The following is a 25,434-nucleotide window of genomic DNA, read 5'->3' on the forward strand; positions in this document are numbered from 1 at the left end:
AAAAAAAAGGAAACAATAGGCTGTTTTCCTCCAAATCAGAGGTTCTCGATTTGGGGTAATTTTGCCCCCCAGGGTACATTTGGCAAAGCCTGGAGATACTTTCGGTTGTCACAACTTGGGGGCAGGAGAACGGGGGGAAGTGCTACTGGCATCTGGTGGGTAGTGGACAGGAATGCTGCTCAACATCCTGCACTGTCCATGACAGCCCCCACAACAAAGAATCACCTGGAAAACGTCAATAGTGTCCCTGTTGAGAAACCCTGCTCTAAATAATCTTTAGGGCTAATGTTACACTAATGATGAGCAGATCCTTGACAGAAAAAGAGCAGTACAACTTTCTCATAGTTGAGAATAGAGAATGATGCCTGTGGATAACGAGTAGGGGACAGTCACAAATCCTGGTATGTGCACACATTGAACATGTTATGGTCTTCCCAAATTGCTGCTTTTATCATTTTTCCACCTCGGTTTACAATCACCCACAACAGCAGGTGGTTAAAGTCGGTTTTTACTCAATTATCTACTTGTTCCAATTTTAAGATTAACATGAAAAAGCAGATCTTGGAACCACACGCTCCCGGATAATGGTCTGTTTGCCTTCATCTTCAGTTGAACATAATCTGTATGCTCTTCTGCTGTCAGTGAAGACACTCCAGAGACTAATTCAAAATGAAATCTTTCTTTTTAATTAATTATTCCGTCGAAAGTGAAAGAGTCTTTGGAGAAACCTCTGCCCTGCAGTTCCCAGGTGCTCTGCTTTTTAATTCTCAATATCCAAGGGTTGCTAAGAAAAAGTCAGCAGCCACTCTTGCCTTTGAGTGGCAAGGACAAGCCCTGAGTATGTCAATATATAATTGGAGCCTGTCAGGATTCAGAAGAGAAGGACTCAGTGGCTCTGTGTTCTGGGCTGGGATCCTGACAGACTGTGTCACTCAGATCTGGGTCACCAAGAATGTGAAGGCTCCTCCTCCAATGGCCTCATGAGCTGTGCTCCTCAATGCCTATATCCTCACTTCTTGTATCATTTACTCTCCAGGGAACGACAGAAACAAAAGAAAAAAAACCTTCTTCCATGTCCCAAGTAATTATTTTCATTCTATGCCACCAACATTGCTGTTCTCAAATTTACAGTAAGAATCACCTGGAAAGCTTGTTGAAACCACAAATTCAGGGCTTGTCATGGGCTGAATTATATCCCCTCAAATTCCTATGTTGAAGTCCTAACCCAGCACCTCAGAATGTGGCTGTATTTGGAGGTAGGGTCTTTAAAGAGGTAGTTAAGGTAAAAGGAGGTCATATGGCTGGGCCCTAACCTAATGCGACCGTTGTCCTTATACAAAGGGGGAATTTGGGCATAGACGGGGTTCAAGAGGGGAGACCGTGTGAAGATCCTGGAAGAAGACAGCTGTCTACAAGACCAGGAGAGAGGCCTCAGGAGAAACCGAATCTGCCGACACCTTGATCTCAGACTTCCAGGCTCCAGGAGTGTGAGAAAATCACTTTCTTTTGTTTAATCCACCCTAGTCTGTGGTACTTCATTAGAGCAGCCCCAGCAAACTAATAAAAGGCCCCACAGGCCCCACCTCCAAACGCTGAGATTCAGCAGGTACGGGTACAACTCGGAAAGTACCCCAGGTCACTGTGATGCTGGTGGTCTTCTGACCATGTTGTTAAAAACTCAGCACTAGTTAATAAAATGAATCATAAGACAGGCTAATAAAGGGAACAGAGGATGCAGTGTCCAGTGGTGTGCACATCTTGGGGAGAAGCAGGAGGTAGAAGAAGGGGTTTTCTCCTTTCACCTCATCTCAGCCCCCCTCCCCCAGCAGAGCAGCTGGCATGATCCAGGCCCCCTCAGACATGACCCTACTGTCCAACCTCCAAATTAAACCAAGGCCGTTCACATATGAGAAAGAATACTAGTCCTTCTCTAAAATGCTCCCATTGGATGAAGACCTGTGTTTCACAAGCAGAACCACTACATCAAATAATAGTCTTTTCCCAATTCACGCTGGAAACAAAAACCAAAGTGTGTGTGTGTGTGAACCAAAGTGCGTGTAAACTGATAGGATATTCTCAAATGAAACGTTCTGATTTTACACCTGTGTTCAAAATTTACTATATCTTTATATGCATATACTATAATATGCTATTTGATGTAACATAAAAAATAAAATTTAAAGTTTAATATCAATATTTCACACACTTTTCCACAGAAAATACTATGATTGTCAGAATTGCACATTTTGTTCAAACTTCCAAACCACTAAGGCAGACTTTCAGAATGAGAAAAGGATGCGAGAAAAAACTAGATTCTTGGAGCCAGTCCAGTGGCATAGTGGTTAAGTTCATGTGCTCCACTTCAGCAGCCTGGGGTTCACAGATTCAGATCCTGGGCACAGACCTACATACCACTCGTCAAGCCATGCTGTGGCAGTGTCCCACATATAAAATAGAAGAAGACTGGCACAGACGTTAGCTCGTGACAATCTTCCCCAAGCAAAAAGAGAAAGATTGGCAACAGATGTTAACTCAGGGCCAATCTTCTTCACCAAAAAAAAAGAAAGGAAGAAAGAAAAAAAAAGAAAACACTATACTCTTCCTAAGATATTCTTGGAAGCAAGCAATGAGATAGAGCAATGAGGTGGCATAACCCAGCAAGTCTAAAATCTGGACATGAAGAGAAAGACAGAGTCCCAACTAAAAAAACAGCAACATGAGACACAGGCCACATGGCAGTAGGTGAAGCTGTCCTGCACTGGATGACAAGAGAAGAGAGTCCTCTTGGGGACAGATGGTGCTCCCCAATCAGGATCCTCCCTTCTTCCCCAGTCTTACAACACCCAGTACTCAGCTGGACCCAGGAGTAAAGCAGCCATTCTGTCTTCCTTGCAGCCAGGGATGGCTCACGTCTGGCCAACAGGATGGAAGCAGAAGTGATGCAGGCAACTTCCCGGTAGTCCCCTCAGTGCAGAGGGATACACCCTCCACTTCTGCATTTTCCCGCTGGCATGTGGACCTGGTGGTGAGCTATCTTGACCACACAGACTAAAATAATGCTCTAGGAATAGTTGAGCAACCAGACAGAAGGAGCCCAGGCCCCTCAGTGACTCCATAAGAAAGTCACCACACCAACCTTAGATGGTCTACCTTCGGTAGGTGGAAGGGAAATAAAGTTCTCTCTTGCTTAAGGCACTGTCATTGTGGGCCTCTGTGACATGCAGCAAACTGTATATTCTAATCTCCATGCTCCCTTCCTGTTTCACCAGGCATTGAAGAACAGTTGGTACCACGAGTAAAGGGGCCCACCCAAACCCCACTTGTCCCTCAGGGGTTGACATGCGCATGACGGCGCAGAGCTCTAGGCTGTTCCCTGCCTCTAGAATTGGATGTTTCCACATCAACCAGTCGGTGAAATCCAGGATCAAATGGTCTAGTGTGTGCACCACACCCGGATAGCCCAGACTCCTTCCTCCTGTGTCCATCCTTCACGCTGGTTCACTATCTCACCTCTCCTGCCATGTACTAACCCTGCTTCAGATCTAACTTCCGACAAAAAATCAAAGTGGGTGTGAGAAGCGTTTTCCTCTTTGAGATACAGAGCTCACAAATGTGCTACAATTTCTACACTACCAAGACATGTGCAAGAACATATGTACATAATTCAAAAATGTGCCTAAAATGACGATGAATAGCAACATATAAACATATGATGCTTATTAATGAAAAGAAAATCCAGTGATATATACACATGTGTGTATATATCTACACAGCCTCAAATATACAAAGTGTGACTATAAAATAGCGACTGACTTTTTCACAAACATATGATGGCTTAGACATTCCATTAAGCTTTAAGGTGAACCCTATGAAATTAGTGATACTCCTTTTTTACCCAAAAACAGGGACAATTTTATAGGATTCAAACTAGTGATTTTCCCTCTAAAACAGTCACTTTGGGAGGAATGCTTTTTTTGAATGATTCCAAAAAAAGTTTTTGGAGCTCATTCTTGGAAATTGTTATCAGAACCAGCTGTATATGTGAGAAACCTAGACAGGAGATGATCTTCCAGCTTAACTGTGAAAAAAGTAAAGAAAATAAAACAACTTCGGTGGGGAGTGGGGAGCGGGGAGTCGCTAATCAAGGGACATACAGCTTCAGTTAAGGAAGATGATTAAGTTCTAGAGATCGGGGGTACACACTGTCCTTAGAGTCAACAACACTGAAATACACACTTAAAAATGTGTTAAGAAGGTAGATCTCATGTTAAGTATTTTTGTCATAATAAAATAAATTTTTTTAAATGAGTATAAAATAAAAACTCGATCTGATTAAAAATCATCACTTGCCCAGGAACACTACAGAGCGCAGGGTGCACAGAGACGGAGGAAGGGTGTGCTCTCTCTTACCTTTCAAGGACACCCAGTAGTGCTTCCACTTCCTCCGGGTGGCCGACTCCACCTTCTTGTTCTTCTTGTGCACCAGGAAGTTCTTGACGGCCAGGGCGCCGGCCTTGCGCACCGTGCCTTGTGCGGCTGTGAGCAGGATGTCCGACTGGCCAGGGGAGCTTAGGGTGCCGCTGCTCTGCTCGTCGCTGTGCGCTGAGCCGGCCTCCTCCAGGCTCTCGCTGTTGGTGGTGCTCATTTCCAGCTCCCGCCGAAAATTCTCGTACACCCCCTGGCGGGCGGCATCCCCAGTCGAGCTGCTGCCACTGTCGCTGCCCACAAAGGCGCGGCCAGCGGGGGGCGAGTAGCTGGAGTTGGTGGCATTGGATCGCCTGGACAGGAGGTCAGTGTCAGTGGTGGCCCCTTCGATCCCACTGTCCACAAACTCACTGCCCTCGCCTGCGTTAACATCCTTGGGAGCCGAAAAGAGAGAAAAGAAGACATACATCATGCAGAGAAGTAACCCAGAGCTCCCGTCGGTCCAGCCGGGGGCTATGTAGCTGCAGGACACCCGCAGAGCATCACTGCTCCCAACCTCCTGGCCCAATTATTCCTCAACCACAGGACCCACACAAACCCAGGCGGCTCAGGAAAACCATTAAGCCGCCCCAGTGTGATTTCCAACAATTCAGAATGTTCAAGAAATATCAAAGAAAAAAAGAACACTTCAGAGCTTATCATTTATCTGACTTGGGTAATTAGCTAACTGGCAAATCAGCTATTGAGATCCCCCCACCACCGCACTGGGAGAGCTCAGTGCTCTCACCCTCATCCGGCTGCCTGGAACTCGGGGAAATTCTGCAGGCTGATGAGTTAGTTGTTCCGGAGGTAGGAGGTTAAAATGGATAATAAGGTCTTTACAGCTGATACCTTTATTTTTTTCTTTTTTAAATAAAGGGCCTGGTTAGGAGACTGTTTTACTATGTAGCAACTGAAAAGATAACTTTCGCACCGCCTTGCCCACTCACCCAGCAAGGACCCACATCCCAGGAGCACCCAAGAGTTCTCATGCTCTAATCAGCTTCGCTTCTCTCTCGAAAACAAGCAGCCTCTCACTCCGCATGGAGCTAAATAAGTCTGTGGGGCCCACAAATCCAACGCAGGCTCTCCAATTACCTCGCCCTTTCAAAGCCAGGATGCTAGGAGCCCGAAGCAAGCTACTCACTGCCCCTGGGCCAAGTGACAGCTTGGGGCAACTGCCAAGATGCTGGGGGTATCAATTCTCAGTTTTAAAACATTTGGAACTTCCAAAGCACGGCCCCTGCTCTCAAGCTGAATGTTTCCAGAATACAGACAGGTCTGGTCTTAAATCCAAATCTTAATTGCTCTGAAGTGCTACAGGCATTTCCATAAACAATAATTAAATAATGGGAGCAATCAAAGGGAGGATAATGACAGCAGTATTGGACAGGACGGCTCAACAGTCTTACGGATAAGAAATCAGACTGATATTTCTCAAAGGAAGAGAATGGGAACTTGAGTCTGGCATGGAAGAGATGGCAAAGAAATATATGGTTTGGGGGTTTAACCATTTTTTGAGCCTTCAGTCTAATAACTAATTATGTTCCAAAAATGTAAAAACTAACAGAGTATTCTAAATTGCCAAAAAAATTAATGCTTTGGGCTCAAATCTTTGCTGAGGTAATGGGGCAGAATGAACGAAGTCACAAACTAATGTTGTCTTGCACAAGGCCGGGACAGGTGCTGTGTCCACATCTCTAAACATCTCAATCAATTCTAACTTAAGGACCTCAAAGTTCATGGGCATCAGGAACAGATACTAAGTGAGCAACAAAAAGATGGGTAGAGCCAAACACAAAAACAAGCAAGAGGAGACACAGAAAGACAAATACTGCATGATTCACCCATATGTGGAATCTAAAAATGTCGAACGCATAGAACTGGAGTGTAGAATGGTGGTGGCCAGAGGCTGGGGGCTGGGGAAATGGGTTGGTGTTGATTGAGGGGTACAAACTTTCATGATATGATTAATAAGTTCTGCGAATCTGATGTACAGCGTGGTGTCTATAGTTAATCATACTGTATTGTGTACTTGAAATCTGCCACGAGAGTAAATCTTAAGTGTTCTCACCACACACACACACAAGAAAGGTAATTATGCAAGGTGATGGATGTGTTAATTAACTTGATTGTGGTGATCATTTCACAATGTATACATGTATTAAATCACCACATTGTACACCTTGAAAAAAAAACCCAAAGAGAACATTCTGCAAAGAGTGGAAAAAGAGTAACAATACCACGGAGCAGCCTGGCAAACACTACCTCAGCCAGGTGCTCAGCTGGGAGTGGGAGGTATGAAAACCTTCTAGACTATCTAAAATGTTCTAAAAAGAAATAACAAAAAACAAGGAGGAGGGAAGGGGAGGAGATAGTAGCAGGAAGTAGTTAAGAAAGCTTCTAAGGACCAACTACATTTCCAAAGGAGTTTAAACCCCTGGGATTTAGAGGGACTTAAGGGGGACAAAGAAACCACAGATGCAGCTCAGATGCCGACCCCTGTGACTGCTGCTCCCATCACTTTGTCATCTGCTGTCCTGCCTATTACCTGCCTGCCATTGACAGTCAGGAAGAACCCAGATCCAGTGAGTAAGAATCCTCTATACAAACAGGAAAACACTGTTATCAACCCACATCTCTCCCTGGCAAGGACATTTAGTATATGCTTCCCTTTTTATATAAGACAATAAGTAAATTTGACCATCATTGATTATTCAAGACATCCATCAGTAGTGGCAGATGAGTTTGTGAATTTCTCAAACTTCGGAATTCATTTTCATATGTCTCCTGTCCTTCTCTGGAAGAACTGAAGGAATCAGCTATAAGCTGTCCTCTAAATGGCAAAGAGGTGAGATGCTCCTCTGTAAGACAGAGAAAGATAAGCTACACAGGTAACCTCCCTAGTCTGCAGGAGAAAGACTTCAGAACAAAGGAGAGATCTGACTTGAAGCATCTTGTAAGTCCCAGAGCTCCAGGAAGCCCGCAAAGCCATCCTTTTGTTGAATAGATGAGGATGCTGGAGCTCAGAAAGTCACAGGCCTGGCTAGGAGCAGACTGGAGGTTGGAACCCATGCTTCCAACTACCTTTTCCACTATGACATGGCAGCCCCATCACTCAGCTGCAGGTAGCCCCTGACCCGATTCTGTCTAAATAGTCGACTCCATGCCTTCCCCTTGGTTTGCCAACATTGCGCCTTCTAGGTTTTCCCAGCAAAAGCTGAGTGACTGTTCATCTCTTTGCCTTGACTTGCCCGGAAAAGAGCTCAAACCTCAAAGTGGTAAGCAGGGGGAGGAGGAGATAAAAGAAAATAAGAGAAACAGAAGCAGAGACCTGATAAACAAACTCTCAAGAGCATGTCTCTTAACAGTCTACTACATTCCCACAAGCCATTTAACCCCCTACAAAATGCCCTGAGGTCTCCACTGAAACTAAGAGTTAAGGCCTCCAGAGACACTCACCTCTTTGTCAGACCTGAACATCTGCTCATACCAACTGATGCTGTAACCTTGCCATGGCCCAGGCTGTGTATGTTCAACTCTGGGATAGCCACTAAGCTGAGCAAAGAAGTGATTACTCCAGGTAAGAGGCCTGCTGGGCGCAGCTGAGCCTGCATACTTTTGGAGCACACAACCCAGTGTAACTGCTGGGGAATGCTCTCAACCTGTGATTCAGGCTGACTCCACCTTGTCTCCACAAGTGGTTAAGCAGGCTCAGTGGTACCCATCCCCCCACTGTATGTGACCCAGCCTGTTGGGAAACATGCTGGCTGCCCAGACCCAGCCCTTACTTGGTCAAGAAGCTTGGGATGTCCCAAATACCCAGAAGCCCATGCTCTAGCATCATGGGAAATGAATGACTACCCAGTCAGAGGCACTACTCAACACCCAAATGGTCAACGAGGGCTCCACCTCCCATTCACCAGCCATCTCCAACTTTAGTGTGGGAAAGAATCATCTCTAGTAGGGCTGTACTATCCAGATGCCTAAACACCATACAAGAAGTACCAGTTTATAGGTCTCAGAATCTCTAGTACAGACCAAAGCCAGATACTCTGATGTAGGGGCTGTAGGTTCACACTTTAAAAGACACCAGCCACCGCCCTGAGGCTGCATCCCAAATGCCCATCATTCGCAGATGTCAGGATGCATATCACTCTGATGTGGTTTCCAACAGCTCAGAAGAAAGGCGGCTCCACCATGATGGCAACATTCCTAGTGGTCATCTTACTCCTACAACTTCAGTCTCAAGGACACTTTATACCTGAGAAACCCCATTCTCCCCAAACTCAGAAGCCCCCGAGAACCTCCCCACTCTTCCAGCACCAAGGAAGATAGAAGACTGACCCAGGGCCCATGGGAGTCTCGGCAGTCTCTGTAGCAAATACAAGGTATCTTCCTTCTTATCTAGTTCGATGTCTTAGTACCTGATTGGTCCTAGAATATTTAATCAAATATTGACTTTTAATCCAAGGTCAGAGGAGTTCAACGGAAATAGTAAGAGCCTAGCTAGACAGAGAAATAACACCCAACATGGTGCATGATCCATTCAGAGATTTCCTGAAAACAGCTCAGAATAAACTCTCCATGTTAGAAACACTCCATTGAAGAGGCTTCCGATTATAAACAACGTTCGTGGGGTATGGAGACTCTTCAATTCTGCTCTCCCAGGACAAATTCTCCCAAGCCAGATGTTTTTAGAGCACTAACCAGTTTCCATTCCATTGGCAGTTCCCCAAAATGAACGTAAGCTCTTCCCTATTGGACGCACAAGTGGCCAGCTGTAGCCCAAAACATGTTCAACAGCTGCTAGGCAAGAGTTTTCTTAGTCATTTTAGCTGGGCAACAAATGCTTAAATGAGCCAGGGTACCAAGATGGAGGAGGCAAGGGGCAAATTCAAAGCCTGTTTTCACTGCCTTGAAATCTAGAGGGCCACGCAGCATGAATGTGGGTTAATGACACATTATGGCAAGACTCAAGTTTTTTCCATGAGGACTTACAAATACTCTAGGAAACAGGTTTTCTGTGTTAATGATGGGTGAACACAATTTCTGAAGAGGTAATTAGCCACAAAGGTCAAGGGCCTTGGGACAATTCAAGGACCAGTAGGCTCAATTGGCCACTTGAAGTCATAAACTGAATGCAATTGGAAACTCTTTTCTTGGTTACTTTGTTTAATTTCCCTGAAGAATCCAGCTTAGCTTTAATACACCTGTATTGGGAAGCTAAATACAGTGGAGGAGAGTTCATTGAATTTCAGTGGAGTGAGGAAATTTTGACCTGCAGAAGGCTTGAATTAGAACAATTTCCGCCTTATTAAATTCTAAAATAGTCTTCCTCTGCTTTATCATCTTCTTATCCCCAAAAATGTAAGTACTCTCCTCCCACACAGATGCACACACAGGCACACTGTCTTTGGTTCCCAGTGTTCTCTCCTTGGCGTACTCAGTGTACTCTTGACGTACTCTCCCCTGGTAATCTCAGTATAGCAAATATCAATTCTAGGTGAGTTACTCTGAACCAATCTGTGCCTCGGTTTCCTCATCTGTATAATGGGGATAGCGATAGTATCTACTTTGCAAGACACTTTGTAAGATGCTGCGAGATTGAGTTAACAAGTTTCTAGAACTGTACCCAGTGCATAGGACCTACTCAAGAGCGTCAACTATAATTACTGTCATTTGAATCTTCAGCCTTACTTACATCTCAGCCCAAGGAGAGAAGGCACTGTCTGACCTCACTTACTAGCTTCCTGCACTAACATGGAAGAAAGATCATTGCTCAGGAACTTGGGAAAAACAAGGTCTCATGGGAAAAACAGATAGGCAGATCAAGGTTGGTACCAGCCTTATTTTTTTCACATTCACAAAACAGCGCAAAGTTTGTAAATTCTACTCCTGGGCCTCCCGCTATTAGCTCCTTTATACATGTCCCAGCTCTAAAAACCAATTCTAGACCAGTTCTAAAACCCAGCTCTATTTCCCTCTTCTTCCTTTCCTGAGGCAAAATCTCCACGCTCTTTTATGTTTCCAGCACCCATTCCCTTCTTCTCTAATGATTCCCAATGGGAAGTGACTCAAAATTTCTCTCAATTACAACTACCGGAACCGAAGTTCTTACTGTTGCTAAAAAGAGACTCAGAAGTAAGTTGGCAAATGCTTGAAAGTTGCTTCAGGTAACTCCAGATGGGAGAGTGCTTTGTGTCTAAGTTAATGAACCATCTTCTCTCCTTTCATCTGTTTTTCTCTGTAGGCGCCTCAGACCTCACAGTCACCCCACTCCCCCTCACTACCTCAGGGTATATGACCCAGTCCCTTTTCCTTTCCCAGCACCACATCCCTGGTTCAGCAACAAGCTCTCTCCTCTAACCATCTTCCTTCCGTCAATCCATCTTGTACACCACTGCTGAGCATCCCAGAAGCGATGTGAAGGGCTTCTCAGACTGTCATTCAAGGTCCTCCACAAATGTCCAGCCTTAGCCTTTGGGCTTTGGCTGTACCTACCAACCAAGGAAACTGAAGAACTCATTCCAATGAATGCTCCCAACGGCCTTGCTTCCAGGAATACTTATTCTTCAAGGTTCAGCTCACGCCCCTCCTCTCCACAGTTGGAAGCCGTCTCTCTCTCCCCTCCAGTCACCATGCTAAGTTCTCTGCAGCATCTCCTTTCCTCTGCCCCAACTCCACTCCACCCCCCTTGGCCTCTTTAGTCCCCCTGAACCACACAGGGCACACTCCCACCTTAAAAATCAACAGCCAACTCTCCCCTCTCCTTCAAGTCCCTACCCAAGCCTGCCGTCTCAAGGGGACTGACCTGCTCACCTGATCTGAAATTGTCACCCCCCATTACCTGGTCTTCCTCACCTTGCTCTATCTTTTTCCCCTAGCATGCCATGTATTTATTATGCTAATTGTTTCCTGCAGACATCCCCCATTTCACCCCAACTAGTTCCATGAGCTCAGGGATCTATTCTCATTGACTCATTCCAAGTGCCAAGAAAAGCACCTGGCATGGGGCAGGCACTTCGAAAGAAAAAGATCGTTGAATGAATTAACTGCTGTTCATTTTCCACTATAATCTCAAAACAAGGACAACAGTTTCTCACGGAATACATTTTAGTTTGACTTACAGTTTAGTCATTTCCAGGTTCAGCTCACGCTCAACTATAATTGAGGTGACAAATTAGTCCTAACTGTCAAGCTTAACTCTGCAATCTTCAAGCCATCCAGTTTTATCATGTCTTTCATGGATACAAACCAGAGTTCACTTAAAATTTTTCTCTTTAATTTTTTTAAAAGAAGAGAAAGTAGAAAAGACGTCTTGGGCTGTTTCATGGCCCAAACTAGATAGTCTTGTCAACAACTGGTCCAAAGGAAAATGGGCCCAAATGACGGAGTGAAAAACCTATTGGATGTTCCTAAGTTCTGCCCTGGGCTCTGTGGAGACCCACTCAGGCCTTCATGACAGGCTGGCTGGGAGGGCTTAGCCCATCTTCCTCCTCAGCTACACTAGGAAACCAGTCATTACACATCATTGTATGACCCAAGTCACGTGGAGGACACAGAGTTTCCTCTCCATGTACTAAACTAAGAATGTGATTTTCAAAGTCCTGAACTTCCCCAGCCTATATTAGCACAAATGAGCAGCTCTCAAAGCGTGGACCAGGGGCCCCTGGATAATTTCAAGGAGTCCCTAAGGCCCTCCCTTTTCCAACTATCTGTGCAAGGCCAGATTTTCCTCCGGTCATCCAACCAAAACAACATATTGCAAGAGAGTGAGTGCAGAAGCAGATATGAGACCCTAGTGTCTCCTGGTAAGCCAGGAATTGGAGAGATTTGCAAAAACACCAAACAATGCCTCTCTTCTGGCTAATTTTTTTTTTTTAAAGATTGGCACCTGAGCTAACAACTGTTGCCAATATTTTCTTTTTTTTCCTGCTTTATTTTCCCAAGCCCCCCGTACATAGTTGTATATCTTAGTTGCAGGTCCTTCTAGTTGTGGAATATGGGACGCCGCATCAACGTGGCCTGACGAGCGGTGTCATGTCCGTGCCCAGGATCTGAACCCTGGGCAGCCGCAGCGGAGCGCGCGAACTTAACCACTCGGCCACGGAGCCAGCCCCACTTCTCACTAATTTTTATTTTAGAAAATAAAAGTTTTTAACTGTTTTTTTATGTGAACGTGTAATGGTTTGTTGCACTATTTCAAAATGAGTTAACAAGTATTTTTTACATTTCTGTTTCAATTTCTAATGTGAGAAATATGTGTAGATATAACCAACGTGAACAGAAGCCCTTTGGAGTCTGTAGTACTTTTTAAGAGTATTAAGGGGTTTGAGAACTGCTGACATAAGCCATCCATCGACTACCTACTCGTCCTCCGTCTCCCAAAAGATCTTGGCAACGAGATGGATATTCCTGTTGAATAATGGATGGGCTTGTTTTCAAAATAAATATCTCATTGCTTAACTTCCATGCCAGAAAAAGAAAGATCAAGAGGAAAGCAAAAAGAACCATCAAACAAGAGACAGAAAAGAAAGGAAGAGAGGGTTTTTTAAAAATAGACTTCATAAGAAAATATTCTGTTTCATGAAGAATTAACCTAAGGTTCTTAACCGGAAGCTTCTAGATGGACTTTGGAGGACCCAGGGATCCCCTGAAATTATATGCAGAAGGGTGGTCCGTGTGTTTTTCTCCCAATTTTTCATTCGATCCTCAAAGGAGTCGGTGACCAAAGGTTATGAATCACTTGGATGTTGATGTCAATTTTCAGCTTGGGGAAATACTTGTCTTGAGCCTTTTAGGTTAAGTTGTAAAACAAAGCAAAATTTTAAAAAGCAACACAATTTTGCACGGAACTCAAGATCGTCTTCTGCTAATGTTGTACCCTTCATCTTGTCGAAATCACACCAACCCTACTACTTGCCTATCCAAGCAGGAAAGCATCAGGGATGGCTCCTTCCACAGTCACCTTGGTCACCACTTTTGGTTACCAGTGATTCCGGCTACAGTTGTGAGCAGTTACTATGTTCTTTTCAGCCAACCACCCTCTTTTGCTTCTGTGCCAGAATTGTGGGGTTTGATCTTAAAATCTGAGGACACATGAGTTGAAACCTGTTCGAGCATGAGGAGGTAGCGTGGTGTGGGGGGTAGGCTTCTGAAGAGCAACCCCGATCAGTGAGTCAGAAGACCTGGATTTTAATCTAATTGTGAGACCTTGTCACCTAATCTCTTTAGGTCCACTTCCTCCCCTGAAAAGCGATGGGGCTGGATAGAGAGATGATCTGTGAGTTGGGACTCAAAATCAGGCTGAAATGAATCCTTGACAGTGGCCCACAAGGACTGGGGGCTCTGCCCACTCCATACTATGGCGTGAAGAACTTCTGGGAATGCTGAGGTGTCAGAAACCGGACAAAAACACAAACCTAATCACCAGCGTCACATCTCCACACGGCGCTCAGAGAAGGGACCTCCTTGCTGCTCTCCCAAGGCTGCAGCTCCTTCAGACATTCTCAGCACAGATGCACACATTCTTTCATCTCTTAAGCAGATGAATGAAGCTCTCTCCTCAAAGTTATGTGCAATGGCTCCCAGCCAACACTTCCCTTTGAAACACAGAACCTGGCTAAAAGATGCTCCATCAAAGGGCAGTTTTCTTTCTCCACCTCACCCGCTGAAAGTCTCAGAGACACAGGAGAGCTGAACTCTAGAATACGAAGCCAAACTTTACCATCACAGCTAATAACCATCATTTACCGAGCATCTATTATGTGCAAGACACGATGCCAGCAGTTTGACATGAGTTCCCACGTGGAACCCTCACATGAGCCTCATTTAAGAGGCAATGGGATCAACCTAGGCTATATAACCAACAGGTAACAGGGCTCAAGATGTTAACTCAGATCTGCTGGACTTCAGACCCTCTTGTGTGCATGACACCAGGCTGCCTCCTCCTCTGTCCATTGACCAAGGGAATACCAAGAAAGTCAAGTTCAGGCCAAAAGCCCATGAGGTATCAATTAAATCAAGGGACAATCTACTCTCTATTTCTACAGAAATCAATGCAAAGAAACTGCTTTAAGTAGTACGGGTAACCCTCCCAACAAATGAATACAAGACTGACTCGCATGAAAACTTTTTTCTGCACGGTACACACACATACACGCTACTACTTTGAATTAAATATCCCGTCAGCACTTACTGTGTGGCAGACACATATGTGTCACTTTTTAAAGGCTAAATGTGAACTCCAGTGCCTTCGTGTTTCAGTAACATGTCTAACTCCTGAACAAATACAAAAACAGGAAGAATGGTCAAAAAACTCTTTTTTGATCATTTTCAAATAAAAAGAAGTCGTTCACATTTCAGATAAAATGTACTTTCTCCCAGGCTTAGACGCAATGCTCTTGGGCCAAATGTCTGCCAGGAACTCTTTTCCGAGGAGTAAAACTGCTGACAGAATGATTACAGATTCAACTGCATCACCAGGGCAGACGAGGAGACTTAACATCTAGGATCCAAGCTTGCCGAAGAGGTCCCCTGGGTCAGAAACTTTTACCAACAAAAAAAGAACTCTTTTCAAGGAAACGTCCACACCCACTGCCTCTTAAAATACACGGTTTGGAACATAGTGGGCTCTCAAGAAATCGCGTTGGATGAACACGCTGAACTTAGACTAGGAAGCGTGGGTGGACGGGTAGTGTTGTGCATAATTCTGGGGTTTGTTTCAAGTCATTAAAGATCCTCATTCAAAAGATAAAGTCAAATACGAAAATAATAGTTCTGTTCATTTTATAGACTCTGCAAAGGGCTTCCATGCACGGTATCCCATTGGGCTCTCCTAATGGCCCTGTCGGAGGCTGGTGTTACTCACCCTGGAGAGAGAAGGAGCCTGTGCCACAAACAAGATGGAGTGACTTGCCCAAGGTCACTGGTCAGTAAGGAGTGAGCCAGGATGCAAACATACTTCTTAGGATTCCTAGTCTGTTGCACTTTGTGTTACATTAAGTTGCCTAAGCAGTGACTTTATGAGACATCACAATCAGATGATCTCACTTCTATATATTAACAATTTTAGATGGCGACAAGCCAAAGGATGGAGATTTCATATAACAATTACACTGGAGAGCTTTCAGTGGTACTGGCTCTGAAGGGGAGAACTGCTTTGCCTGTCTTCTGGGGGCAGTTAGCCATGACTCAAAGGCTTACATTCCATCAGTGGGGTGTGGGATGCAGCAGAGGTCTAACTGTCCGCAGTGTTGGAGACGTGGACATAGAGAGCCAGAATGCAGCCAGGCACCCCTCTCTAATGCTACACAGAATCTGTGCTAACTTAGTGTTGTTCCAGGTAAAAGGGACAGTCACAGGTGATGTTCCTTTGTCAACAGTCTGTATCAATGTACACTTCTCTAAATTCCGAAGGCCAGTACACCACCTTTTCGGATCAGTCCTGCAATGCCAATCTGGCGATGTCTTCAAGACAGAACATTCCGTGCCCTTCACGTGACCCTTTAAAAGGTCACCATCTCACCTGTCTCCCCACCCGTGAAATTGACAGTGCAGGAATAGCCCTCACAGGAGGCAGAGGGACCACATAGGGGTTATTCTATCTTTTCTATCATTACAGTCTTGATTCAGAAAAGAGATGGGTACAAATTCAGGTAGTTCACCCAGACACAAGATTCGTGCTCACCTTCTCAGACCAGAGTCAGGTTTTTTGTGTGTTTTTTTTTTTGAGGAAGATTAGCCCTGAGCTAACATCTGCTGTCAACCCTCCTCTTTTTGCTGAGGAAGACTGGCCCTGAGCTAACAGCCATGCCAATCTTCCTCTATTTTTGTATGTGGGATACCGCCACAGTGTGGCTTGATGAGTGGTGTGTAGGTCCACACCCAGGATCTGAACCTGCAAACCCCAGGCCACGGAAGCAGAGCATACAAACCTAACCACTGCACCACCGGGCCAGCCTCTAAACATAATTTTTTAAAAAGCAGGGGAAAAAGTCAAACACAGATTTCTTTAATCAATATAAACTTGAAAGAATATATAGTAAATTTTGATTATTCTAATACATAAATCTAGAGCGGCAAAAAAAAAAAGGGTCTGTATCCCCAGATAACTTGTATATGGGAATTTTTTAATTCCCAAATAAAATTAGAAAGCTGAGATTTTGAAAATTTTTTTTTTAAAAAAACCTGCTCTCATACAGGAACACAGACAATCTAATGCCAATTTTCTTTTCCCCTCGCCAGGTTCCCCACCGTCTCCCCATCATATCTAGACCCCTTTTCCGAGAGAACCTACCCTGGAAATGCCCGTTTGCCTTGCCCCGGAGCAGAGCCAGAATGTGCAGCAGCACCCGCTGGCCAGGTCAGCGTGCACCTGCCACTTTTCCACTGACCACAGTGGTGTTCACTGGCCACTCTGGTGGCTGATACATCTTTCAAGGCAAATGGGCCCCATCTGGATTTCTGATTGAAGCACCATTCCGCGAACCACCAACCCATCCTCAACACAAGCCAGGACTCCCAGAACTCCACTACAGGGAACAGCAGGACCAGAAAAGGACTAAGGGACGCAAAATTGCTTGACATTTTATTAGCCTCATGTGAACTGCCATTACCAATTAAGGTAACAGGTCCTCCTTTCCTTAGGAAGATGCTTTTAAAATCTCTGGAAAGTGTTTTCACACCCACTCTCTCACACCTTAGACCCCCAAGCAGGCAAGTTGGGCATCTTTACCCTCATTTTTTCAGAGGAGAGACTAGGAGTCAGGGTTTGCCCAAGGTCAAACAACTAGCTGGCTGCAAAGTAGGAATTGGAACCCACTCATGTTATTCCTTCCACTACACCTCTCTCCAGAGACCGCGTTGGCCAGCATCGCAAGGAACAGGAAATTGAAATGGCTCCTGGTAAGGCAGTAAGCCTGCCAACCTCCGAGAGAAGCTGACAACGGACCGGAGCCCGCCCTGAATCTAAAATGCCTCCTCGAACGAGCTTCCGACTAACCTCTGCCCACCTGCGGTGCTGAAGAAGTCAAGTCCAAGAGGACACAACCCACCATGCCCATCTGTGCACGGAAAGGCCCATGTTAGAAAGGAAGCTTAGAATAAGCAAGATGCTCTTGAAGATCTGAACTGGAGAGGCAGCTTCCCAGTATGAATTATCAGCTTTATTCCCACTCCTATCACATCTCCCACACACACACTCACTCTCTTTCCTTAATTCCCACCCCTTAACCGCTGAACTGTAAGAGAGGCCAAGCAGAAGACAGCGGAATCCTCAGAGAAGCAGCACCAGCCGCCACAGCCACCAGGCAAACAGGACAAACCCCGACTGAAAGATGGGAGTCTTGTAAGAGCAAAATCATGCACTTAAAGTCATGCACATTTCCAAAATATTGAAACAGATTTCAATCACTTTACCTGAGTTGTTTTTGCTCTTCTGCCTTGCATGCTGTTGCTATGGCTAATTTGTGGGTTGGTGGCACCTTCAGAAAGACAGTGAGATTTCCTACAGGGAAGTGTGTTATAATTACTGTACGGAAGAGCCTCTCCAGCCGCAGCTGGGGGCATCTTATGGTTTGCAAGATCGGGGATATCAGACACCAAATTCCGACAATAGCCTGCAAATTTGCTCCTCGGTGCCCCGTTCGCCGTCACCCCAGAGTTTTTCTGAGCATACAAGTCACTCAGGGAATTGGCCCGCTGACAGCTGCTGAGCCGCCGAGGGCTCGCCCGGGTTTCCATCCCCCGAACCTCCTCGCAGTCTTTCTCTTCGGCGGAACCCAAGATTTCTTCGTTGCTTGTTAAATGTTCTTGGCTCAGATCAGAGAGTGAGAATTCCAGGCTGTCCTCTCGCCAGATGTCTGCAGATTTGGAGCGCTTCTTCTTAAAGCTCGCCGTCTCCATGAAAGCGGGCCCATTGGATGTATAGGGACGCTGCCTGCCGCCTCCCTCAGCCAAATATGTAGCGTCATCCCCGTAAAGCCTGCTCTCCTCCGAGTCTGGCATGCTCTGCACAGAGGCTGCTGTGAGGACGATGCTGCTGTCTACGCTGGGAGTGACAGAAGAATCGGTGTAAGACACGGGTCTCAAGCCCATATCCACTCGGTCCACCCAAATGGGGCTCCCGAAGTCCTCGAGGGTGCCTTCTTGGGAGAAGGGCTCCAGGCCGCTTTCGGCCAGGGACTGGGGGATGCTGGGGGTGCTGCTGGATCGGGTGCTCACTTCGGAGTTCCTGTGCATCACCTTCCCCGAGGAAGCGTGCCTCGTCCGCCGCGCCTTGTGTGACAGGCGCAGGGAGCGCGACGTGTGCTTGCGCCCCAGGCTGGCATGCTTTTCTCCATAAAACTCGTGCTCTACATTTTGACTTTCTGCGTTTCCCATGGTTTTATGGTCTGTAGCAAAGGGGAAAAAAAAAAAAAGGAGAGGATAAGTGAGTCACCAATGAGTATGGGCAGTTTAACAGAAAGAGCTCAGCATGCACGGAGGGCAGACAGCTTGGCAGGTAACAGGGCTCCATCCTATGTGCCCCGGGCAGGTATTCGGACGCTGACATAGTAGCAGATGAGAACTAACATCATCTACTGAGATTACCCCTCCGGAGATGTGAAATGAGAGCATAAACAAGATCATTAGAGAATTACACTTGTCTTTGCCCAGAGGGTAGCTGCCCACCAGCTTTCACAGGGCTGGCAACCCTTGTCTTCCTTTCTAAACTCTATAGTTATATATCTAAAGTTCTACTCCTGTCCATAAACCGAAAACTCTGAAAGTACAAACCAAAGTGTCTGCCAATTGAGTAACTTTCTGTTGGAAACTGTATATTGCAACAAAACAAAACAAAACTCAGAGGTGCACCCTCCCTCCCAATGGTCTTTCTGCTTCATTCGGAGTCCATCTACCCTGCAAAATCAATCAAAAATGGAAAAACTCAAGCTGTGAGTCCAACCAACTCTTCCTAAGAAACAAAAAGTCAGAAAGAAAAGGCGCTTTTACCTTTAATTCCACAGCATTCTGAAAACTTCGATTTTTGGTTTTTTGGAGTGGGTGTGAAGTGGGAGGGGGGAAAGAGGGAGACGGGCAAAACAAAATAGAAACCCCACTCTCCGCTTAGCAGCAGACTAACGGGTTTATTTCTGGGAGCAAATCCAACCAGAGAACATTCATCTGGTACAGAGTGCCCCGCAAACAGAAATTCACATTATGAAACCACTAAAAGTGATTCAGCCTTTTGGGATGATCCAGGTTAATTCAAGTCCCTCCTTAACATGTTTCCTGTGTCTCTCACTGACCTGATGACTGTTACCCACAGTGGGAAACAGACAAATCTTCAAAGCTGGACATTGTCACTCTACTTAGCCTATCCTCCTTGCTCTGCAATGAGGTTTCTCCATACCATTCAAATTGTATACACTTGAGATACACGCATGAAAATGGCCAGAAAAGAAAGAAGAAAAATATAGTAGCTGAGTATATCTCTGAGCTGAATCTTCCAACCACCTACGTAGTCAGTCATTCAGAAATATATACTGAGCACCTACCATGTTCTAGAAGCCAGACATATAGCAGCGAACAAAAAGGACACATTCTCTACTCTCACGTAACTGATGTTTCAGCCAGAGAAGGCATATGATAAACAAAACAGTGAAAGGCAGCAGAGAGAAACAGGGAGTGAATTTACTGTGACCGTTACAAACAGTTTGAAACACCCTGGAATATAATATACCTTCACACTGATCCAGGAATCACTCTAGAATCCCACTGTTCGGTCTAAAATGTTGCTTAAACTCTTACAAGCACATCTTGACTGAAATGAAGCTTGTGGTAATGGGAAGGGAAAATCTCCACTTAATGTTCCAATGAGTTCAGAGGTAACTCATACAGACACTCGATGCTAAGCTGTTCCCCTACTGGAATGTTCCCTACCAGGTCACACATCATATGATTCTCAGAGGGAACTTTCCAAGAGTGAGCATCATCTTTCTACTAGCGGCAGGTATATTTCAAAGCAATAAGTTTATGCTTCTCTGGCTGGCGCCTTTAAGAAGCAAGATCAAAAAAATGAAAACTCTACTTAGTAGAGGGAAAACGAAAAGATCAACTGTCCATGAATGACCATCAATGTCACCTATATTCCTAAGACTAGCATGTGCCACATTTTTTTAAGTAAAATAAATAAGAATTTCAGGGACCGGCCCAGTGGCGCAGCAGTTAAGTGTGCAAGTTCCGCTTCAGCGGCCTGGGGTTCACCAGTTCGGATCCTGAGTGCAGACATGGCACCGCTTGGCACGCCATGCTGTGGCAGGCGTCCCACATATAAAGTAGAGGAAGATGGGCACGGATGTTAGCTCAGGGCCAGTCTTCCTCAGCAAAAAGAGGAGGATTGGTAGAAGATGTTAGCTCAGGGCTAATCCTCCTCAAAAAAAAAAAAAAAAAAAAAAAAGAATTTCGGTAGTACTAAAGGCCATGACCAATTTCTTAGAGTTCTTGATTTTTTTAAAGTATACATTAAGATACCTGGATGTATCTATGTATCTATATGTTTTGCCAATAAATAATAAAAAGCTTAGAACAAGTGTTAGCCACAGTCCCATTTTCAGAATCACATAGATTTAAATTTAAAAGGGAGAAAGAATTAGGGTGAAAGAAATTGAGTGGAAGAAAAAGCCAAACTCTCACCTCAGTATCCTAGGATGTACCCTCCTCTATCATATACACCAAAAGTTTGCAAATATAAACTGACAGACATACGCTCAACAACAAATTTTGGGTTAGGCTTATTTCTGCCAACAGAAAACCAATCAAGTTAAAAGCTTCAGGAGAGATTTCCTAAAGGAAATGGCCCCAGCCTTCAAGGACCACAGCACACCATGCATCACTCTGCCGGGTCTGTTATATTAATAGCATTTTTAGTAGCAGAAGTCTTTGCAGCCAGCCAAGGTAGGAGAGAAGCCATTTTTACCTCCAGAAGTAGAATTTAGAGATGAATGCCAAATCTCCTAAATCCTACCCAGAGAAATTCTCAGGGGATGACCTCAGCAGAGTCAGCAGGAAGTCTGAAGCAACTAAAGTTAAGAAAAATCTAGGAACGGCATAAGCACCCCTTAATTTGAAAGCTTTTCCTGAAAGGTCAGTGAGAACCAGGAAGGCCCATGTGGGGTCAGTGGGGGGACCCTGAAATAACATAAGCATGAAAAATTAAAACTGCTCATTGCAAACGAGAGACACAATCTCCCCTTTCAGGAACGAACTCTGCCTCAGAGGTAACCCGCAGAATGTTGGTGAATTCAAAGTTCTGATCCTTTGCACGAACGAAGGTAAATTGCCAGCTACAGCCATCATCTTAATTTTTCCCTGTTCTCTCTTACTTAATTAACCCTCATCATTTATTTTTATTTCAAACAGAAAGGCTTGGTTTATATTTTACCTTTGCGCAAGTTTTATCTGTTCCTTTGAGCCTGGAAGCAACTTCTGGGCAGAGAGTGGCTTTGACTTCTTCTGTAGCCTCTACAGAGATTAGAAGTGTTCTACTTGTGATCAGCAGTCAATAACTGTTGATGCGTTTTAGCAACAAAAGCAAAGGTGAGGGATCAGTACCTCACCAATATCATCATCACACAGTCACTAGGTAAGAGGGGAAAAAACAAGAGGGAGGAGGACAGGATGAAATGCAGAACCCAGGATAGAAGTGGAAAAGAAGTGTCAGAATAATCTCAAGCTGGAAAACGCTCCCAGTTCTAAACTGGAATTAAACTCAAAATTTCAGACTATGATTGACTTATGTAGAATGTTAGTGGTTCAGATAGCTTGCATTTCAGGGGCTAGTTAGCGGGAAGGGTATTAAGCAGGAGGTAGTGGGCAAGATTTTAACATACGAACAACGCTCAGTATTTGAACCTCAAGGCTCATACTTTCTTTTCAATGATCTAAGCTCTGGCTTCCCTAGCCTGCCCCAGGGCCTTTGCCCATGCTCTTCCCACTGTCTGCAACCTTCCTTCTTTCAGGCATCTACCTGGCTCACTCTTTCTAGTTCATTCAGATCTTGACTCAAATGTCACCTTCTCAGAGAAGGCTTTCCTGGCGTCTCTATCAAAATGCCAACCCCTCCCACAGAAATCAACTCTTCTTATCCCTCTTGTGTTTTTTTTTTCCCTCCTTAGCATTTATCACAACTGTAACAAACAATACATGTCACTGACTTCTCTTTTTTATTCTCTGTCCTTCCCACTGGAACCTGACCTTCAGCAGGGCTGAAAGTTTTGCCTGTCTTGTTTAGCGCTGTATCCTCAGTGCCTAGAACACCGCGTGAAAGGTAGAAGGTGCTCAGTAGACAAATACGGAATGAGTGGATGACAAAATGAACTCTAATCTAGAATGCAAAAACTCAAACTCCTACAACTACAACAAAATATAGACGAGCACGTTACCACAATGTGATTTAGAGGAAACATACATCGGTCTTGAATATGCTGGCTCCTCTATATCAGAGTGCCTAGAAGACACACCGGTTTCCAGCGTGCCCATTGCTCTCTGGGCGCCCTCCTCCTGCAGATCTGTGCAGGTCCCTCATCCCAGGCAGCTGGCTTTAGGATTGCCCTGATCCATGAACTGAGTAGGGGGGTTCAGATTGTCCTACCCCATCCACAGTGTTCCCCAACCCCTAATTACCTGAGCCAAGAATTAAGGCCCTGCCTGTGTCTCATTTCACTTAATTCTTGCCCTCAATTCCTATCTTCCTCCCCTTTGGGGGGCTGTCCCTGCAGAGGTTTAGGAAAGAGATTCAGAGTTGAAAAGGCACCTCTCCCCATTGTCAGGGCGGAGAGCGCAGAACTGCTCAGCCTAAGACAATCCACAGAAAATGAGGACAAAGGAGATATAGAGGCAAGATGGGCAGGGGGTCAGCTGAAAATAGTAAGGGGTCAGAAAATCAGGAGATTCTCAGGGCCAAGGGTCAAGGACACTAGAGGGAGCGTGACTTTCTATTCTCTCCAACACCAAGACCTTTCTCTTAAAGCAATGAGTTTAACTTTTCAAGTGATCACAGTAACCTCTTTTAAATCCCAACAAAGTAAATACACAATGAAAGAGTTAAAAGATATCTTGAGGAACTTTATCAATAAGTATAAACAGTCATTAGGGTGATTCATAGATACATCAGGTAGGTAGTTCTTTCTTAGGGGCTACTTTTATAGATTTATTAGCCTACTAAGCCTAATGTGATAAAACTATGTAGAGCTATACACACACATTGAAAAAATGTCCAATTCCTGGTTTTGGTAGTTTACTGTAATTATGTATGATGCAACCATTAGGAGAAACTAGGTGAAGGGTATACTTCCTGTGTGCTACCTCCTATGAATCTATAATTATTTCAAAGTAAAAAGTTAAAATAAACAAAGCCTTGACCAACTGGAGGATTCTGTTAAATGAAATCTTGTTTAAAAGTGAGGATGCTTCACAAAGAAACATTTTTGAATCCCATTTTATAGCTGAAAACCATCTAAAAGTTCTAATATAATTTCAATGAATTAGGCACTAAAAAGGAAGCATGTATTGGGCATCATTTAGCATAATATCAGGAAGTACAAAGCAAACACAGACCAACGGTCTAAAGTGAGGTTGAATAGAGAGGTAGGGTTGATTAACTGAGGCTAGAGCTTCTGTCTTAAGAAAGTAGTGAACAAAACTGAATTGCCAACCTCTGGTGCCAGCCAAGATGGATTAAGGTACTATGGCTGATCCTTCCCTCACTGATAAAAACTAAAAACTCGGGACCAAAGGAAAAAAGCAACTACCTGAGGATTCCAAAGACTAAGCAAAACCGGCAGATTGGGGAAAGGAATAAAAATCTGAAGTGGGGCTGCCCTGGTAACATAGTGGTTAAGTCCTCATGGTCTGCTTCGGCGGCCCAGGGTTCGTGGGTTCAGATCCCAGGCATGGACCTACAAACCACTCATCAAGCCATGCTGTGGCAGTGTCCCACATACAAAATAGAGGAAGACTGGCACAGACGTTAGCTCAGCAACAATCTTCCTCAAGCAAAAAGAGGAAGATTGGCAACAGATGTTAGCTCAGGGCCAATCTTCCTCACGAAAAAAACAAAACAAAACCTGAAGACACCAGTCATACAAGAGCGAATTTCTCATTTTTGTTTTTATCATTCTAATTTCTCTCCCAGACTTGCACGGAGGGCAAGCACCCAGTGCAGCTGCAGCACAGGCAACAAAAGCGCCTGAGACACACTCTGTGGTTCTGGCCAAAGAAATCAAGAAGAGTGGTCTCTGCAAACCAAAGAGTGAGGGGGTATCTCAGAGAAAAAGAGAGCTGGAGAAGCAAATTGTCTAACGTTGCATGTAAGTCCACACAAGTCCCAGGCGCATCCCTCAGATGCACATGCCAGGGACTGACCCAAAGCAAGACACCAAAGGCTTTGAGAACTGAATTATGATAGAAACCACAGCTCGCCTCCCAGTCTAACTCCCACATGCCACAGGTGTGGGATAATCCCAAAGCAGCGTAGCAAAGGTTTTGAAACTGAATTGACATTCGAGCCACCACCTTCCAAAGGCAAGACGGATCTTGCAATCTGAACCTAGCCAGGGTGATTGTCTGCTAAAACAACAAAAAAGAAAAACCAACACTCTCCAGATATGTGTGGATTTTTTTTTTTTTTTGGAGGAAGATTAGCCCTGAGCTAACTGCTGCCAATCCTCCTCTTTTTGCTGAGGAAGACTGGCCCTGAGCTAACATCCATGCTCATCTTCCTCTACTTTATATGTGGGATGCTTACCACAGCACGGCTTGCCAAGCAGTGCCATGTCCGCACCCGGGATCCGAATTGGCGAACCCCGGGCCACCGAAGCGGAACGTGCGCACTTAACCGTTGTGCCACAGGGCCAGCCCCTCTCCAGATGTTTTTAACAGAACCTACAGTCTCCCCACATAATATTCCAAATGCCCACGATGCAG

At 44.9% G+C, this 25,434-nt stretch overlaps 1 protein-coding gene across 6 annotated transcripts in view; it reads right to left on the reverse strand.

Annotated features, from left to right (window-relative positions):
* Positions 1-25,434, reverse strand: part of TIAM1 (TIAM Rac1 associated GEF 1) — a 359,691-nt gene that overhangs the window by 110,143 nt on the left and 224,114 nt on the right. For 5 of the 6 annotated variants that reach the window (XM_014866485.3, XM_070488754.1, XM_070488753.1 and 2 more), the window contains 2 exons: positions 17,887-18,860; positions 4,411-4,858 (listed from right to left, as the gene is read on the reverse strand). In XM_014866485.3, coding sequence (XP_014721971.2) covers positions 4,411-4,858; positions 17,887-18,849 — 1,411 coding nt within the window. In that variant the 5' untranslated portion in view covers positions 18,850-18,860. Of the gene's footprint in view, positions 1-4,410; positions 4,859-7,926; positions 8,058-17,886; positions 18,861-25,434 lie in introns of those variants that run through there. The other variant, XM_070488755.1, reaches the window with a different exon arrangement.

The sequence above is a fragment of the Equus asinus genome, chromosome 18, assembly GCF_041296235.1.
Source record: "Equus asinus isolate D_3611 breed Donkey chromosome 18, EquAss-T2T_v2, whole genome shotgun sequence".
Taxonomy (NCBI): Eukaryota; Metazoa; Chordata; class Mammalia; order Perissodactyla; family Equidae; genus Equus; species Equus asinus.